The 20,233-nt window shown below is 43.9% G+C and overlaps 1 protein-coding gene across 3 annotated transcripts; it reads right to left on the bottom strand.

Moving 5' to 3' along the window:
* Positions 1-363: 363 nt before the first annotated feature.
* On the bottom strand, positions 364-20,182 carry DDX25 (DEAD-box helicase 25). Of its 3 annotated transcripts, none has more exons than XM_072729400.1 (12): positions 20,037-20,182; positions 19,387-19,453; positions 19,091-19,135; positions 18,444-18,579; positions 16,715-16,807; positions 16,528-16,630; positions 14,939-15,053; positions 13,579-13,756; positions 5,517-5,754; positions 4,296-4,458; positions 2,041-2,229; positions 364-654 (listed from the first exon to the last, which is right to left on the bottom strand). In XM_072729400.1, the coding sequence occupies exons 1-12, from the start codon at positions 20,097-20,099 to the stop codon at positions 593-595; spliced, it is 1,452 nt and encodes a 483-aa protein (XP_072585501.1). In that variant the 5' UTR covers positions 20,100-20,182; the 3' UTR covers positions 364-592. The 3 variants fall into 3 exon arrangements, with proteins under 3 accessions (XP_072585501.1, XP_072585502.1, XP_025854741.1); XM_072729401.1 differs by lacking the exon at positions 20,037-20,182 and adding an exon at positions 19,822-19,966; XM_025998956.2 differs by lacking the exon at positions 20,037-20,182 and adding an exon at positions 19,655-19,950.
* Between the last annotated feature and the right edge of the window lie 51 nt (positions 20,183-20,233).

Here is a 20,233-nt window from a genome sequence, read left to right on the forward strand (position 1 = left end):
TCTTTCAAACTGTTTTGCTTTTTTGAAGGCTTCACCCTGCACTCCCACCTAATGGGTGTGTGCACGTGTGTCTATGCGTCTGTGTGTGTGCACACACACACTTTGTTCCCGAGCATGCCTGCAGAGGGGAGCAGATATGTGAGGGGGAAGGACGTGAGTGAGTGGCTAGAAAGGGCGGCCTGTGAGTGAGGCAGAGCTGGGTGGCTCCTTGGCTCCACTAGCTCATATTCCGAAACCAGTGAAGTTCTACTGCCATCTCGTGGCACCGTAACATGTTCACAAGAGGCACAGTGTGCTCAGATCCTTAAACGAAGTCCCGCAACATCCCAGTAGCCCACACAAAGGTGTTAACCTGCAGTGAGATTAGAGTAAGAAATAATCTTGCTTTTTTATTCAAAAAGATCATGTGCTTCACAACAATCTGGTTTCAAAACGACCTCAGATCTTAAGACTAAGGCTACCATGACATTTATTTTGCCATATTTAACAGTTTCACTTTGAAAAAGCCCCAATGGGAAAAATTACCTTTGAAACCCATACTGGGACAGTCTCACATAAACTAGGATATTTCACAAGCAATAAAGTTCTGTCTTCAATATTCAATCTTTTCAATTTCATCCATGTCTTCAGGGTCGAGTTGCTTAATACTGCTGTCTAGAAGAAGGAAAGAGAATGGAACGAGTCTGAGCCCAGGGCCTAAATGGAATGTCATTCCACTCAACTCTGGATTCTCTTTAAGATTTTATTTATTTATTCAGGGAGAGACAGAAGGAGTAGGAGACTCCCTGCTGAGAAGGGAGCCCAACATGGGGCTCGATCCCAGGACCCTGAGATCATGACCTGAGCTGAAGGTAGTGGCTTAACTGACTCAGTCACCCAGGCACCCCTCAACTCTGAATTTCTGAAGACAGTGATACTTTTGCAAATATGTGTTCCTGTGATCTGCTGCATGGAAAGCCTTAAGAGATGAACATTCTCGAGATCAGTTAAGGAAGAGATGGCATCAAAATAATCAAATAAGAATGACTAAAGTAACATCAAATGCACCAAATAATAGAACACAGAGGTCTAGATACCCTGGGGCAGGAAACAGACCAGAGTGCAAGTGAGGGGAGCCTGGTAAGGGAGCCTGGCTGTGCTGGGAGGAATGAAGTGGGTTTGTGTGTGGGGTGAGTGTATGTGTAGGGGGTGTAGGAAGGCAACAGGGAGAGGGGTGAAGGCTCCTCCACTGTCACTTCTCAAAACAAGGTCATAACGTGCTTACCATAGCAAAAGTTCTCTTTGCCTGCATCCCTCCTTGCTTCTCCTAACACAGAGATGCTTAATCAACTTCCCTGCAGGGCCACAGACGTGCTACGGTCTACAGACTTTTCAGAACTGTATTCCAAACTGCATACGTGCACTTCCGTGCACCTCCCCAGGATAGTTTCCATTCTTCCCACAAAAGTTAAGTACCATTTCCCAAATAGGCGAAGATATATTCAGGGTCATTTTCGTGTTCCTCTTCCCTGGCTCCCCTGCCCTATCCATGGGTTTGGGGCATGGGCTAATTTGAGAAGTGGACACCTCAGTTTAGGTCATGCTTCCAGTTTCCATCAGAGGGAAAGCTGCCAGTCCAAGAACCCCAGCAGGTTATCAGAGCCTGCCTTGTTTGGATGGGGGCTGGAAGAAGGGACAAATGTAAATAAAAGAGGAAGCTGGGGACAATTTTATCATAAAGGACTTTATTACTTTGTTTAGGACGGTGCTTTATAGGATGTGAAAAGCTGCCCCAGGTCCCACAATGGGCAAAAACATAAACCTGAATTCTTAGTAATTCTGCTTGATTTTTAAATTGTTCCTTAGCCACACCCAATATGGATGATTTAACCAATGGTCTCACTTTAGGAACCCTGGCAGTGTGAATCAGAAGCCTCCTACTCCTTGGCTCCTGCTCCCGCCATGCTACCCTAAAGCCTCTGGGTGCAAGGTTCGTGACACATGCCATCAGTGTCACCATCAGCAGGGTCCGCGGTTCCCACTGTGAAAGGTGCTACTTACTGAAGTGATCCTGGATCTTCATGAGCAGGGGCAGCTTATCCACTTCAATCATGTTGAAGGCCAGGCCCTTTTTCCCAAAGCGTCCTGTCCGCCCTATGCGGTGAAGGTAGGTCTCATAGTCTGGCTCCTCTGCTTGGTTTACAGGGAGGTCAAAGTTCACAACAATTGTGACCTGCTTCACATCGATCCCTGGAAGAGGAGAGGTGCTGTAGGGTCCTGCACCTGGTTCTTTAGGACACACCTATTCACAAACCACATCTGCCAAGGAAACTGTCCTTAACAGCCACAATTTACCAGTAAAACCTGGCTTTACATCATGGAAGCGGATACCTTGGTCAGGCAGTTTGCTGGCACAGTATGCCTACAATGACAGATTCAGGAGTGTCAGTAGAAGCTAATTCCACAGAATCTAAATACGTACAAAAGCTGTGTGTGTGCTGTGGACCCGGGCTCTCCCCAAGCCCATGGAGCCACTGCCTCCTCTCCACTCCTACTGTACTAAGCCCCCAGCAGGCCCCTGCTCTAGTGTCCTCTACCTTTCACAGGATCCCCCTCAGCCCCATGCCCTGGCCATCATCCCACCCAGGTCTTTTTTTATGCCTTGCCTCACTGTTACAACAGCTTCCAGCTGGGCTTCCCTTCTCTCTTCTTCTGATCTCTCCAACCATAGTCACCATGGCAACGCTGAGAACACTGCTGTTGAGAACTCGACTGCCCCAGTGGCCCAGGATAAAGTACAAACAACTCCAGATTCCCATACTACCTGAAGTCTCATCTCTTCTACTCCTGACTCAAATCCAACACTAGTCTCACAGTAGTGCCATTTCGCAAGCAAACTGTCAATTCTTACCAAACTGGAATCCCTACCCTTCCTTCAGAACCTTTCATATCTACTGTCTGCTATAAGACTTCAGAGATTCCCCCGTGTTTCCGTCCCCCAGGTTTAGAAAGTTGTCTGGGTCATAATCCTCGTCCTCCTTGGGAGTTCCTGGTGCCCTCTATCCTCCAAGGTCTACAGTCATACCATCCAATATGGCTAACTTTAATTCAAATTAAAAATTCATTTCCTCACTCACACTAGCCATGTTTCAAGTGTCGGCAGCCATATATGGCCAGTGGCTACCAACTGAACAGCACAGAGTAGAACGCTTCCATCAATATGGAAAGTTCTATTGGACAGCACTGCTTCTGGACAGTCAAGCCTCTAGGCACTGAGCTCCAAGCGGCTGGGACCTCATCCTTTTTCAGGCTATTCTTCCATAGTGCTGAGCTCCACAAGCATGGCAGGTCCTCATTTCTATCTGCTGAACTAAGAATGAATTAGGAAACATGGTTTGAGTGTGGGGAGGTTCTAGGCAAGGGTACAGGAAGGATGACGAATGTAAGAAGGCCCATCTCTTGAAAAAAAGAATTTCTTCCTGCAAGTAGTGAACAGTTTTTGAAATTAAAAACACTTCAAGAGATGATCAACATTATCAGTTATTAGGGAACATGAGTTTAAAAACCCCAAAAGATATCACACACATCTACCAGAATGGCTAGAATTAAAAAGTGACGATACCAATTGCTGGCAAGGATGCAGAGCAACTGGAACTTTCCTACATTGCTGATGGGAATAAAAAAAACAGTAGTCACTTTGGAAGACAGTTTTACAGTTTCTTATGAAGCTAAATGTACATTTACCATATGACTCAGAAAGTCTACTCTGAGGTATTTATCCAAGAGAAATGAAACATGTCCATGAAAGACCTATACCTCAATGTTTACTACAACTTTATTCAAAATAGCCCCAAACTGTGAACAATACAAATGTCCATCAACTAACTGGTGAACGGATGAACTAATTGTGGTACATCCATTCAAAGGAATACCACTTGGCAATAAAAAGGACTGAACTACTGGTATATGTCACACCACCGGTTAATTCAAAAGCCTATGTCAAGTGGAATAAGTCGGACACAAAGGCTAACTACTCTATGATTTAATTTATATAGCATTCTGGAAGAGACAGAAATCTGATCAGGAGTTGCCAGACATCAGATGATGAAAGGAAGAGGCTGGCCGCAAAAGAGTACGAGGAAGTTCTGGATGGAGAAGGAAGGGTTCTGTATTTTGATTATGGTGATAGTCTCATGACTCTGTCAAAACTCACTGTATACTTAAAATCAGTGAGTTTTATCATCTGTAAATTATACTTCAATAAACTTGATTTTAAATGTGTGTGTAGACACACATGCACACACGCACACACATACCTCGAGCACAGACATTGGTTGTTATAAGAACTTTCTCTTTCCCATCCCGAAACCTCTGAATGATGGAGGCTCGCTGATCCACAGTCAGCTCTCCGCTTAACAAAGACACTTGGTGGCCGTCCTGCATCATCTCCACAGTCAACCACTTGGCATTTCGACGAGTCTACATGAAAACACAAAACCCAGCAGAGCACCCCAAGTCAAAGCAGACCGGGTCTGTCTGCGATGCTCACATATGCAGGGTGGGAAAACCGGAAAGGGCTGCATGTGAGTTTAGCTTTCTCCCTCCCTCAAGTCCTAGAGATCCTTAGAACGGGCACCTCCTGTGCTTCTCAGGGTCATATCCTCTCAACCTGCAGGAGCTTTGGCTTCTCAGCCATGAAGCCGAAATAAAACACTCACCTCCCTCACCTGGCAGTATGAGGATGAAATGGGATAACCACAGGCACTCGAAGAGTGCTCATTTCTGCCCAGCGTCTCGTTCAAATGTTTACGTGCATTATGGTAATTGTGCTCAAGACAATTTAACAAAATAGCTACCTCATTTCATTTAAAAAATTTAAAAAGTCCCAAACCCAACGCTTACAAAAAATGGGAGTCACTCGCTCAAGGTTTCATGGCAGATGCGAGCTTTCTTTCATTCTACATGTACATTTTTATTTCAGTGCCGTCTTTGTGCCAGCAGGTACCATTCTAGTGGGGCTACGACAGTAAGACAGATGAGGTCCTGTGCTCACAGTGCTTGCAGTGTTCACATGGTAGAGAGAAAATACAGCCAATGCGTGAACATGAAACACATCGGGAAAGCAAAAAAATTAATACGCAAGTAAAAATAGGGCAATATTAATAGTGAGTGATAGAGTGGCTACTTTACTATAGTAAGGAACCAGACAAGAACACTCCGAATCTGACAAAGGGGATCTATAAAAACCCCACAACAAACATCTACCCATATGGGGAAGCGTCAGGAGCAATCCTCCTAAATTAATCCTCCTAAACTAATGCCCTCTACTTAGCATCATCTTCAAGTCCTATTCCAGTACTTAATCTTTCCAGGTTCCATCCATAAAACGCAGATTCATTTCCATCCTACTTTGTTCTGAATATTAAACGCCCTCCTGTACACAACGTGCTGGCAGCGTGCCTGGCCCTAAGGCCGTCCCCTCCCCTCCTGTGGTGGCCAAGTCCAGGCACAACAAGGACAGATCCTGGCTCCATTACCTGGCAGAAGATGATGGCCTGGCCGATGGTGATGCCACCGTAGATGTTGCACAGAGCCTGGTACTTGTCTTTCCTATTCTCACACAACACGTAATACTGTCGGATGTTGTTCAGGGTCAGCTCCTCCTTTCGTAGCTTGATAACATTAGGGTCAGGAATGATTCGCTCTGCAAACTGCCACACAGAGTCCTCAAAGGTCGCTGAAAAGAGGAGCATCTGGCACTCAGAGGGTAAAGCTCTGTAGAGAGAAGGGAAGACGCCGTCAGCCACGGCTGTCTCTGTCGCCCTCCTCCGAGGCAGCTTCGAGCAGGTCCTGCCACTGTGACCAGGGGTCAGCGGGTGAGGTGCCGCCTGCAATGAGCTCTGCCTCTGTGCAAAGGGCCATGTGTCCTGCTTCCCTGACCCCCAGAACCAAGAACTTGGAAAAACACGAGCTGAATGTGGAGCTTAAGAGCTAAGTTTAGATATGTTTTTTGGAAGGTCTGGGGTGTTTCATGCCATTTTTAAGAGAGGCAGAAGCAGGAGTCATGAGTGTCAGTCTAGATACTCTTCATGGTATTTGTCTCACACGAAGTTAAACAGGAAGAAGGAAACAGGCTAGTTATTCAATGGCAGGTGTTGCATTTCTTGGGAGGAAAAGAATAACAGCCATACTATCTTTATTTGGAATGGGAAGGACCTGGATGGAAACAAAAGGGGAACCAAAAGGGAAAAGCTACTGCATGCAAAACTTGAGGTGGACCAAAACAAACACAGGGATGATTTACATAAAGTTTAAAAGTGGGCAAAATAAGTCTATGGAGCTAGCAGTCAGAACAGAGGCTAATCAATCGTGGGGAGAGTTGGGGCAGGGACTAGTGATAGGAAAGGAGCTGTAGGGGACCTCTGGAGAGCCAGTGATGTTCTATTTCTTGGTCTGGGCCATTATCACACCAACACAGTCTCTTTGAATTTTCACTCAGCTGTACACTTGTGATTCATGTATTTCTCTGAACATATTTTACATATAAATACATTTTAATTTAATTTTATTTCAGACAAAAATCACCACTTTTGGGAAGAAGACAGAGCACCCAAAAGATAAGTCATTAGTGCTGAGAGTGGGAGAGATCATGGAGTGCAGCGACTCTCAGGCACTAACTACGCCAAGCTGGGGGCGTGGATCATCTGGGGAGCTTTCCCAAGTAACAATCTGACAGACGTCTGGGCAAGTATGGTAGACTGTGACACACATACAACTAATATGATAATAAAGAGAAAGATACAAACCCACAACATGGAGAAGAGGAGAGGAGAAAGTGGTGGATGAGGTATCTTATTATGTTTCTGGAAGATGGGAATGTGGATGATGCCCTCACGGAGTGCTACAGGTGGACATGGTGATGCAGAGGGTGGCTGAGCTGCAAAGACAGTGGCTCCCTTACAACCCCTGAGAGCTTTCAGAGCTGCAAGGACCAGGGCCCAGAGAAAGCAGGGGTGATTTGTTAGAAAAAACAAGGGAAATTATGCATTAGCTCGCTGCAGGGTGGTGAGGGGGCTCTCTTGGCCATCCACTGTATCACAGTCCTTCCTCTGGAAAAAGATGGTGCCAGGACTTGCATCCCAAGGCTTGCACCATTTCATTTCTTTTTCTTTCTCTCTCTCTCTTTCTTTTTTCTTCCTCCTTTCCCTTTCCTTTCCTTCTTCTTTCTTTCCTTCCTTTTTCTTTTCTTTTCTTTTTTTTTTAAGATTTTACTCATTTATTCATGAGACACACACACAGAGGCAGAGACACAGGCAGAGGGAGAAGCAGGCTCCCAGCAGGGAGCTCAACGCGGGATCACACCCTGAGCCAAAGGCAGACGCTCAGCCGCTGAGCCAGCCAGGCATCCTGCACCATTTCATTTCAAAAAGACAACGTACACAGATTACAAAAGGAAAGGAAACATGGGCTTGTTCTGCAGAACACTCTGGATTTTGAAGATCTCGTACGAGAAAAGAATATAAACCATTTCATTATTTAATTTAATCTTATTGAAATGCTATTTTTTGATTTATTGGCCTTAAAAAAACATGAATTTCACCTGATTTTTATTTTTTTTTAAATTTTTTTTTAATTTTTATTTATTTATGATAGTCACAGAGAGATAGAGAGAGAGGCAGAGACACAGGCAGAGGGAGAAGCAGGCTCCATGCACCAGGAGCCCGATGTGGGATTCGATCCCGGGTCTCCAGGATCATCGCGCCCTGGGCCAAAGGCAGGCGCCAAACCGCTGCGCCACCCAGGGATCCCCTCACCTGATTTTTAATGTGGCTATTAGGAAATTTAAAATTACACATGTGGCTTGCATTCTATTTCTATGGGACGAGGGATGCCTGGGTGGCTCAGTGGTTTGAGTGTCTGCTTCGGCTCGGGTCATGATCCCGCAGTCTCAGGATGGAGTCCCGCATCAAGCTCCCTGCATGGAGCCTGCTTCTCCCTCTGCCTAGGTCTCTGCCTCTGTGTGTGTCTCTCATGAATAAATAAATAAATAAAATCCTAAAAAATATGTATTTTTCTATGGGACGCGACTATGATTTAATCTTTTTAAGCAAAAGGAAGAAAATCAACAATGGAGGGATGACCAACCAATATAGATGCTCTAATTATTACTTAATATTCTCTTGAGTAGAAAGCCCTTTTTGACTACTGGATCTTTCCTGGAATTCTGAATCTTTCATTCTCAGTTATACATAAACTAACACTTATTGGTAAGGGGAGGTAAGAAGGAAATCTTACTTGATCTTTGGCCAAAATTACTTTAAAAAGGAAGACTGGCTGAGCATGTGTATAAGGAGCAGATGAATCCCACCTTCATTCAGGCAGCTGAGCAGGTACAAGTAGGAGACTAGAGGTTTATTCTGTGCAGAAATCCCAGACTTGGGGATACCAGCCTCAGAAGAAGGTGAAAGTAAAGCAGATCACTGAAAATAGGGAGTGAAAATATGCATATGAGAATATGCAGCCCAGCCCATTCCCTGGCCCTCTTCCCAAGAGGCCAGCAGCCAAGTATATGTCTCCTAGGGATGAGATGAGAGACATTCCATAGTCCTAACAATCCGCAGGTAATGATCATCTTAGAGGGGAGCTGCCCAGGTCACAAGCCCCAGCCATGCACCTGGACCTGTCAATAAGCTTCTTGGGTACTGATACAGACTATGGAAGACTAGCCATGTATCACCAGATATGAGGGGGAAAGGTCCATCATAAGAGACAGAGACATAGCAAACAAACAAAAGAAGAAACAGACAATTCAGAGCCAATGTTGAGAACAGAAAAGAATTTTAAATACTATAATTAACATCCTCAGAGAGACAACAGCAGCATATGGCATCCATAACAAGAAAAGGAAGTTACAGAGAAGAAACAGAGAAAGCCAGGACAACCCAGACAAGACCGAAAAGGCCAAATGTGTTATTTTAACGACAGACAGAAGGACACATTCAACTAGGTTAAAGAGATGAACACCAAAAACAGGGCAAAGTACTGCATGATGGGCCGAACTGAGTGCAAGGCACGATGGGGAAGGAGACGTGAAAAGCACATATGGAGACTGAACCTCCCAAAGTCAGGATGAGACAGGCAACATTCCCAAATTCCAAGTTGTTTTTCCTTTTTAAAGTACACAGAGCTCAGCTGGAAACAGTGGATTTTGAATTTGTTTCGCCGTAACACACAAATGGACATGCATCATTGCATTCTTCCCTTGACATCTCTAGGAAACTTAGTGAAGTTACATTTCCTGCATCAGTGTTTGCAAGCAGAATGTCCTGTGGGGGAACAAATGCAGACATTCTGACTGACCTCAGATGTCTTACCACTGTCAGCAGTCAGCGTAGAGCTAATTCTATAAGATCTTATCAATGATCACGCTTTGTACACTATAGCAGATGATATGTCCGATCACAGCAGCAAAAAAATATATTCCCCCCTATTTCTTAGGTACTTTGACTTGAAAAATGGAGCTCAAAATATCTTTGTGACTTCTAAGACGTTTTAAGACACCAAAAAATCTAAAACAGAAGACTGCTGATCTCATATCCAAATACAAACTAGCTTTTGCTCAACTGTCTGCACATGCAGCAGACAGTGCAAATGCAGATTCCAGTCAGTCTGTACTTATCAATGAAAAGATCTTGCCAGTTAAATATCCCGCATACTCTGTGTACAGCACTTCCAAAAGGTGAATCATTTGCTTAACTGTGACACTGAGCTTTCGTTATCAGAGTTTTTGTTTACTTTTCAGTGTGCTCAAAACTTGCAGAGGCACTTTAAAAAATTTTAGTAAAATTTTTACCTGTATGGAAATGGAAGAAGAGAGTCACCTTGAACATCTGTCCATCAGATTATCATTGTTGAGGCCACAGAAAAGAGTTAAAATGCTGGCCGGTCATAAAATCGTATCTTCAAAGCAGAGGAAAGGATTATAATAAAACAGAAATGATATGCTGTTTCTCCAAAATTGTGTGATAACCTGTGAAGATTCTTTCAGGGGTACAGACAAAAATGATGGGCTGCATGCCCTGAGCTGTCTGGTGCTACTGACAGGTTATATAACAAATGCTCATAGCAAAAAACAAAAAACAACTCATTTTTTTAAAGAAATAAGGCTGCTGCAAAACTCAAAAAATGTCACCAGAAAAGGGCAGTCCAGTTCAACAAGACCTTCTCATTCTTTCGCTAAACAATGTAACTTATTTAGAATCCATCTTTAATTTTACTGCTTAAATATACATTTTTTTAAATTTTTTTTTAAATTTTTATTTATTTATGATAGTCACAGAGAGAGAGAGAGAGGCAGAGACACAGGCAGAGGGAGAAGCAGGCTCCATGCACCGGGAGCCCGACGTGGGATTCGATCCCAGGTCTCCAGGATCGGGCCCTGGGCCAAAGGCAGGCACCAAACCGCTGCACCACCCAGGGATCCCTTAAATATACATTTTTAAGATTTTAGTTATTTCGGGAGAGAGGGCGAGAGCACACACAAGCAATGAACAGGGGAAGGGGCAGAGGGAGAAGCAGACTCCCCAGAGGAACAGGAAGCTGGACGCAGGGATCAATCCCAGGGTCCAGGATCATGACCTGAGCCAAAGGCAGTGGCTTAACCAACTGAACCACCCAGGTGCTCCTGATTTCACAAGCTTAAATTGCTCCCATCCTTCACCACCATTCCCCTGAGAACTGCAATAGTAGCTAAGGTACTTCAGAGCATTTAAAAATGATGGACATTTTAGACGTGGACAATCTAAATGGTGGATTTATAGACATGAGGGATCTGAACAAACAGCTGGTCTACCAAATAAGCCTGAAGACAGAGCTGATGTGGACATTTCTAAAAAGCTAGATACGAATTCTTGTGCATTTAAAAACCAACTGTTGCTAGTAAGTAAACTCTTAATGAGTCCATGCTTGAACACTTTTGTGAAGAGGACATCACGCTGGACTAATACCAGGGGTAGCGTGAGCTTGCTAAGACCAGAGCTACAAGTCAAAATGAATTTTACGTTGGAATGTATTGTTTTACTGACACATATAAAAAAAGAAGGCTGCAGGTAGTTCAGAGAAGTATTACTGGAAGATGAAAGTGAAAGAGTAGAAACAGCCTACCTATGAGACAAAAAGAAATAGGTCACCACTGGCTTAGTCTTTAAACACAGGTAACACTGTTTAATTAGTCCTATTGTAGTCACATTCTCCTCATAAAAAGTCTTATATTTAAATATCTCAAGAATGTACAATGGCACAGAATACAATAATTTAAGATTAAAATAAATGCTGTTGAAGATGACATAAAACACTGTTATGTCTTTCTCATACATATCATCCATTTAATTAGTTGTACTAATAATTATGACTAATTGTCCCTATTAATCAGTTATTGTTTTGCTTAAGTAGTAGCATTTAGTAACAAAAATATAGAATGATATATAATTTTAAAGAAACATGTGTTTCCCATATTTTTATGTTAATAACATGTATATTTTATGTAAAAAAATGACTGTTTTTTTCTATATTATATTATCATATAGACTTTTTTTTTCTTTTGTCTGGCATGGTTGTGTCCTGCTCTCTAAAATGTTGGTCACTGTAGGGAAAGAATAACCTAAAAAAATTTTCCCAGGTCTGACAGGAACAAGGTTGAAAAATGAACACAGTGGGACGCCTGGGTGGCTCAGCGATTGAGTGTCTGCCTTTGGCCCAGGGTGTGATCCTGGGGTCCTGGGATCGAGTCCCGCGTCGGGCTCCCTGCGAGAAGCCTGCTTCTCTCTCTGCCTGTGTCTCTGCCTCTCTGTGTCTCTCATGAATAAATAAGTAAAATCTTTTTAAAAAAATGAACACAGTGAGTGCCCAATGTGTCTAGAACAATGGATGAGAAAAAAAAGGACCCAAACCAATACATATCACAGAGAAGTTTCAGAATACCGTGCAGAAGGAATATTCCAAAAGCTTCTAGAGAGAAAAAAAACAGATAACATACAAAAGTTGGGGGATCAGGATGACAGTAAACTTGTCAGCAAAGCAATGGAACAGAGAGTATTAATCAGACTATTTAAAAATTTTCTGTTTTCACCACTGACTCTGAATTTACTGGGAGAATTCTTTAACTTGGATTCCACATCCAATCAAAAGAGCAGATTACAGGCACAATGAAGACATTTTCAGACCTGTGGGAGATGGAAAATTAACTTCCTTTTTTAAAAAAAAAAATTTATTTATTTATTCATGAGAGACACAGAGAGGGAGAGAGGCAGAGACACAGGCAGAGGGAGAAGCAGGCTCCATGCAAGGGGCCCAATGTGGGACTCGATCCCTGGACCCAGGATACACCCTGGGCCAAAGGCAGGCACTAAACTGCTGAACCACCCAGGCATCCCGAAAATGAACTTCCTAATGTTCTTTTTAAGAAGCCATTAGAGAGGGATGAAGGAAAACAGGCAGTTATTAATTCAAGGGTAAACATCCATACAGGAACAAATATGGCTATGGTAATCTACTGCACAACAGTGAGCAATATTTATAATGCCCTAATGATAACAACTGTTATTGTAGCAACTCTTGTGATATGACCACAGAGAGGCAACAAAGGGGACAGGAAGGTGGAAGAGGGTGGAGGTACAAAACAGCTGGATTCCCACCTCCTATACTAGCAGTCAGACACAGGGACACATTAAAAAATAGCCATTTGAGGGTTTATATGAGGGTTAGTACCAAAACAGAGTATTCTCTAGAAGATAGGGCAGAGGGGCCACTGTTCATTACAGTGGCCATTTCAGTACTATCTAGCTTTTTTTTTTTTTTTTTAAAAAAAGCTGTATTTATTTGAGAGAGAGAGAGAGACAGAGAGAGAGAGAGAGAGAGAGAGAGAGAGAGACAGCGCGCGTGCATGCACACACACAACCGTAAGATCACAACCTGAGTCAAAACCACTGTGCCATCTAGGCGTCCCTCAGTACTATTTGAATTTAACACTGAATATACGCTTTATTTAATGGTACGTGATGCAGATTCCTAGAGCCCACTCCCAGAAATTCTGAACCAGTGAGGTGGTAATCTGTAAATTTAAGACTCTTGGGTAATCCTGAGAGAGGCCTAGGAAAACAATAGGATTTACCTGACAAATGAGACTTGAAAAACATCAGGACTCGTTCATGGGGCTCCTGATTCCAGGTTACTGTGTTCTCTATTCTCTACTCTCCAGCAGTTACCCTCACAATAGCCTGATGATTATCAGGCTTTAATAAACTCTCTTTAGACTTCTGCTCTTAACAGAAAAATTAGTGGCACAATTTGGTGCCGACCCACCACGTGGGTTCCATGTGAAGGCCTGTAGTGAAAACGAAAGCAGTCGGGCAAGATTACTAAACTGGGAAAATGACAGCAATCTAAGGACCTGCGGAGCTGGTGAAACTACTGAACACCCAAGTTTGTTTTAAAGGCAAAGGAAGCCGGGAATTAAGTAGTGAAGACAATTGGGAGGAGACAAATGAAACTCCCCCTCCAGACTCAAGATCCAGGAAGAAAAAGGCTGAATGTGAAACTTACCTCTGAATACGAATGCTTTGATCTGAGAATCCTTGCGTGTCAATCATCACGTCCGCTTCATCCAGGACAAATACACGAATCTTAGTCAAATCAATTAATTTTCGCTTGAAACACCAATCCAGGACAGTCCCAGGAGTGCCAATTATAATCTGCTTGGTGACGTCGGTGCCTCTGGGAACTAGGGAGAAAAGGGTTCAAAGACTCCTTCAGATGCGAACAACCCTAACAGTCCACAATTCCAGGCCATGTAACACAGGACTCCTTAGGCGAAAGTATATTTCGTGATGATTTTCCAAGTGCAAACCCTAAAGGTCATTGCAAATTCTGATTTTGCAGAGCTTTTGGATAAATTCCCCAGTTTCCAGGTTTAGAGTAAGAATAGTCCCGCCTATATGATTCTGCCCCACGGTCAGTTAAAAAGCTACCCTGCAGCAATCCCACTGCCTTACAGAAACATCAGCACAGTGGTAAAAAATCTACAAACTGTCCCCAAATGGAAGATAAGCAAAACTGTCTACCAAAAGGTTAGATTAAATAGATTATGGAATACTATGAAGTTAGTCAAAACAAGGAGGTGGGACCATATGTGTGGACATGTAAAGATGTTCAAAACATGTACGTTTTTAGACACCATGAAAAAAATGCTTCCATTTTCGTAAATGCTCTACAAAAACAAATATACGTATGTTCATCCATATGTGTGTGAACTGAAAAAAGGAAGCAAACAATGAAGGTCTGTGAATAAAACTAGTTATCCTTAGGGACGCCTGGTGGCTCAGTGATTGAGCACCTGCCTTTGGCTCAGGGCGTGATCCGAGTCCCACATCGGGTTCCCTGCAGGGAGCCTGCTTCTCCCTCTGCCTGTGTCTCTGCCTCTCTCTCTGTGTCTCTCATGAATAAATAAATAAAATCTTAAAAAAAAAAAAAACTAGTTATCCTTGGAAATTGGTTTTTAGAGGACAAACAAGAACTTTGTTTCACTTTTACCTTCCTATCTTTCATGTTTTAAAGACTTTTCTGCTACAGACATGTAATACTTTTATGAAAGCGTTAAAGAATACAAGCTGTTCTGCACAAAACAAGTGAGCCTCAAAAAAAAAAAAAAAAGAATATACAAAAGCAGTGTCTTGCAAGATGTGGAAATGGTGTGACTAGCATTTACCGGGTCCTTATTATGCACCAGGCATGTCTGCAGTGCTGCACCTGCATCAGTTCATTTAATTCCAATCTCAGCTCTTTGTACAGGTGCTGCTATAGCTCCCATTTTAGAGACAAGGAAGCCAAGAAGGTACAGAACATGCTTGGTGGTGGTGGAGTCAGGACTTAGAAAACCAGCCAGGCCTGGCTTACTGGTACATACTGTGATTCCCTCGAATGGCGTACATCACTTGAACATCCACACAGAATTTTCCCATCCGTTCGACCACACGACCAGTTTGCAAAGCCAGTTCATAAGTAGGAGCTAGGCAGAGGCACTGTGAGAGAGAAGGGGGAGGTCCCAAGGCTCACACAAGCCACCATGCACATCTGAAGTACAAGTAACATCTGTACAGGGAGACGCATGTGTGCAAAACTGGTAGATAGATTTTGGTTGAATGTGGTATTTTCGGTTGAACGTGATTTAGCACTTGATAGGTCTGAGGTGAACGCTGAGTATGGGAGGGGAGAAGGGGCTGCAGGATACAGAAATACCTTTTACATATTCCTTTCTAAAAAGAGTGATGAAGAACCACAGATCAAGTTTTTCTGTGGGAGACAGTGGGGTGCAGGGAGGCTGGGAATGAAGAAGAAAGGAAATGCAAGGCGCATCACTGCTTGAATATCACCCCCATGACTTCCTGCCTGCTATTACAAGTCTGCCTGTTTCCAGAACACTCCCTGCTTGATCCAATCCACTACATCACCTCTGGCTGAACATTTCCTAAAACTGTTACTTCCATCCCTCTTTATCTGGTGGTTGCTGATAAATGAAGATGTTGATGGAAGAAACTGGTAGATATTTAATGCATTTATGGGCTTCAATTAAAGATCTGTGATACAGAGGAGAGGAAAACATAGTTCAAGTGCTAACAATTGTTTCCACACACATTTCTCAACATGGGTTCAAGCACAGCTTTTCCAGAATTTTTATTCATGATATCAAACCCTGAATATACACGTCAGTGGACCTAAGAAGGCACACACTTTCATTCGCCCAGCATCATTCACAACCACAGCTTATCTTGCTGATCAAACTATAAGTTTCCCAAAAGAACCCTTGTTTTCCCCACAGCCAGGGGGTGGGTTCAATACTCAGATAGTCAGCCTGTCAAACGAGTTGAGGAGTACAGTTTGGAGAAATAGGGAAAGAACGCCAGACACTTTGCATGAGTGGAAGCTAACCCAAGAGAAGGGCAAGCGCAGCTCCAGTCCCTGCTCAGTCGCTCTCTGACATCTATGATCCCATGTGAGACACTCCCCTCTCCAAGCCCCAGACTCCCCTCTGCTAAAGGAGGAGGTGGACTGGGTGATGTTCTCGTCCTAAAGGTATACAGCTACCACCAGTGAATGCTCACTTTAGGCCATGCACAGTGTGAAAGAGGCACGTTATTTAATCTACGTGACAATCGTATGAGCCATTCATTCATTCAACAAGCCAGGCAATGTGCTGCTCAGAGTCAAGAAGGATCCACGCCTTTACAGATGTTATCCTTACAGACAGGGAAACAGAGATGGAAAGACCTACTAACTCACCTAAGAATTCTACTAGGAAGTAGAGAGGCTGGGACTGGAACCAGTCAAACCATAAAGCCCGTGTTCCCGTCACTGTCCCGTACTGCTGCCCAATGCTCTGGTTTTATGAAGGAATCTCTATTCCAAATGCTATCATATCATGGCAGTAATATCGCCCATTACTAAAATAGCATTGGCATTGCAAACATTCCCCTTTCTCCCTCAGCCTTTCCTTACCTGTGGGAACAATTCCAAGGTATTAACTCTGCTTAGCATTGCCAGGACAAAAGCAGCTGTTTTTCCTGTTCCAGATTGGCTCTGAGCTATGAGGTTCTGGGGTCTGTAGAAGAGAAGAGACATCTGGGATAAACTGCATACAGGAAACTAAGAACCAAGTTGGAACAGCACTGCCCTGGAAACTCACGGGTGTGCCAGCATCATAGGGAGAGCCATTTCTTGGATTTTGGATGGTCTGTTAAATCCCATTGCATAGATCCCTTTTAATAACTCTTCCTTCCTATCAAAAATAAAAAATAAAAAAAAGCAAACACTTAAAGCCTATGATTGGTCAGTAGCCTCAGAAATACAAACTAAAAGGGTGCATTTTAAAATTAAGCCACTTTGCAACTAAATTTCAAAAGTAATATTTAGAAAAATACAATTTTTCAAAAGTAATATTTAGAAATATACAATTTATACCTCGACTCCCAAGCACACACAATCATGGCTGTATGTATGGACCACTCAAATAATACGCTATGCTATAAGCCTATGCTGAGGACAGTAATAATAGCCTAACATTGAACTTTGGGTTGAACCAAACAAAAAGGAAAAACTCATCTGAAAGAAATGTATCAATTTGCCAGAAGAGTCTTATTTTCTATACAAAGAGAAAACTGAGATTTACTGTATAATCCTTTTTTTAAAAAGATTTTAAAGTAATCTCTACACCTAACATGGTGCTCTGATTCATGAACCCCAGATCAAGAGTCCTATGCTCTTCCAATGGAGCCACCCAGATGCCCATACTGTTTAATTCTTTTTTATGAATGACAAACTTTGATTCTTCAACAGCTATTTTCAGAGAAGACAGATTTTACTGAGGTAATTCTTACATCAATTCTGTGTAGAAGTGGAAGACACATTACTACCTCATCCTATGAGCCAATTTTTTTTTTTCTTAGAGAGAGAACAAGTGGGTGCCAGATGGGGGGTGGGTAAGGGGCAGAGCAGGAGAGAGAAAATCTTAAGCAGGCTCCATGCCCAACAGAGATCCCAACTCAGGGCTCAATCTTACAAGGCTGAGATCACAACCTGAGCTGAAACCAAGAGCTGGACACTTAACTGACTGAGCCCTGACACACTCCTGAGCCATCAGTTTTAAACACATCTTTCCTGGTGTCTCATGGTAGATGACAGGAAGATAAAATGAAGTAGGCTGGAACACTTCCACCTTCAACGACATACACGCACATTTTGCATTTGCTTAATTGGCAGATTACTGGCAGCCAACTGTTAATCATGGGTAGGCTTCTCCTTCCACCTAGAATAGTTTGGGGCATTGGGATTTTGGATTTCTCCCCTTTACATAAGTCCCTATCAGTAACTCTTCCTGTTAAAATACATTTCCTTAATGTGAGTTGACAGATACCTAGGAAATGCAAACCCATTTGGGAAAGTTATTCATTTGAATACCATCTGAAATAAAACATAATTAGGAAGAGAACAGCTTATAACTTATCTACAGTGAGGGATGGAGGATATGTGGTCCACTGACGTCCCTGTATCTGTATTATGGTATGGAGAATAGCAACACGGCTCTGTCGAGCTTGGCTAGCTTGGCTAACCTTAGCACAGCAAGGTTAAAATATTTTACTTTCAAGATGTTCTCCATTTGCTGCACACTCAGGTATCCTAATGCTCCTTTTTGAGTTACATTTCAATTGCATGCAAAATGTGCACATCTCATTTTAATACTGCTTATTAGAACATGAAGAGGATTCTGAGGGTTTTTATTATTTAGCAGATTGTTCTGTACCATTCCTGCTTATTAGAACATGAAGAGGATTCTGAGGGTTTTTATTATTTAGCAGATTGTTCTGTACCATTCCTTCTGGCATTTTCCCAACATTAAATGAGTAAAAAATACTCACAGCCGCAGCTCTTCAAATGTTTTTACTGAGTAGAGTGGAGAGCTGGGATCCTTTTGTAAGACTTCAACTCGGTGACTGGATTCTACTAAGGACTGCCGGATTAACTTGTTTAAGAGTGAATTAGCTGCCAAATCCACTAGAAAAGCAAAAATAATAATAATAAAAAGGATATATTGCAGGAGAAAAATCCAGCCTTCTAAGTGATATCTAATAAATCGCTCCTTCCTGTTCAGAGATTGTATATCAAGCAACTGCTCCTACTCTCATCTTTCTTCTAAAAGAAGGTTCTGGAAAGAATGACATAACACCGACAATTCCTTTTTTACCCGAGAATCCAGTTTCTTATGCTCTGCAGCTGCACCAACCTCTGACCTTAAGCAAGCCTACATCTATCACCACCAGGCCTAATTTTTCCTTGCCGGCTGAAAATTCTTAACCCATTCCTGCACATTCCATATCAACTTCCCCTACAGAAATGTGGCTTTACTCCTAATTTTTGTATTTCTTCTGGTAGTCACTATTTATAAAGAAAATAGAAGAAAAAAACAGCTCTTTTCCAACCGAGATTATATGATTCACTCACACTGTAAAAATCACGATGAACTGATACAGAGAGCTAGATGCATGCAAATAAATGTATCTCCTACCTACATCGTCTTCATCATCTTCTTCCGTGTTATTAATTGAACCATCTAAAAGGATGGAAGAGAAACAGTAAGTACCGAACACGATAGGTAAAGTGCATGACCCCCAAACGCTCACGGACTCCTCGGTGTGCAAGGGGCGTCCAGTGGAAAGCATGGGTTAAAAGAACAGGCAGGTCGTGGAGGGCCTTGGCAGTTAAATTAATGGGAGCCGGAGGCATTTCGGTTGCCAGGGCCCCGAGGAAAGCAATGCTTTTTTAGTTAACGGAGGCCCATCTGCTTTATCTAACAGCACTCACCTACGTTTGGGACTGTAGTGGTCTTAATGCCCCGAAGGTTCTTCCGGGGATGGATGAGGTTTGAGAACTATTGAAAGACACAAATTTCAGCCGGGGTTAGGAAGCCAGGAAGCCAGCAGCCCATGCTCCCCCCGGGGCAGGGAGGGTCCCACCCCAATGCTCTTTTCCTCTGCGGTGTCAGCTACGGATTCCGACACCGGGGTCTTTTCAGGAAGGTCACCTCTGTGAATCGTGCTAACATCGAAGGAGGCTTTCTGCTGCCCTGTACCTTAGGGTTCCTCTAATCTAAATGTGGCCAGTCCTGGGGGGCGGGGGGCCACGGCACGAGCAAGGGCAGGTGGGCGGCAGCGCGGCGGAGGGTAAGATGGAAGCTAGCCGAGGCTCCATGGTCAAACGGGGAGAGCGGAAAAAACTCCAAGGTCTGGTTGGGGCTACCAGCTGCTCGGTCTCCCGGGACTCCTAGGGGTCTTCGTCTCGCGAGTCTCGGGGTCTCCTGCCCCGGGCCCTGCCCGAGTCGCGCCGCGTCTCCCCTCCACCGCTTGACACCCCACTCCACACGCCAGCGGGGCTCCCCCCCCGCAGGGCCCCCCCCCCCCCGAGTGCGGCCCTGGCCCCCGCCCACTTGCCCTCCCCGGCTCAGCGGCGGTTACATGGCTGCTCAGCCGCTCGCTCTCCGCCGCCCCGGCGTCGCCTCCCCAAAGTAACGACGCCATAGCCGCGCTCGCAGCTCCCGCCCCCGGCACGTGCGCCCTCCCCCGGCACGAGGCCGTGCCCGGCCGCAGCGCGCGGCCAATGGGCTTCCTCCGGGGGCGGGCCGACGCGCCCTCAACCCGCCGCGGCGCGCAGG

The sequence above is a fragment of the Vulpes vulpes genome, chromosome 12, assembly GCF_048418805.1.
Source record: "Vulpes vulpes isolate BD-2025 chromosome 12, VulVul3, whole genome shotgun sequence".
NCBI lineage: Eukaryota > Metazoa > Chordata > Mammalia > Carnivora > Canidae > Vulpes > Vulpes vulpes.

Excerpts from the sequence above, each read along its gene's own strand:
- DDX25 (XM_072729400.1), bottom strand. The coding sequence starts at position 20,099 with ATGGCGTCGTTACTTTGGGGAGGCGACGCCGGGGCGGCGGAGAGCGAG. Across the intron at positions 19,454-20,036 it reads GCGAGCGGCTGAGCAGCCAT|TTCTCAAACCTCATCCATCC; the intron begins GTAACCGCCGCT and ends GTCTTTCAATAG. Across the intron at positions 18,580-19,090 it reads AGATGATGAAGACGATGTAG|TGGATTTGGCAGCTAATTCA; the intron begins GTAGGAGATACA and ends TTGCTTTTCTAG.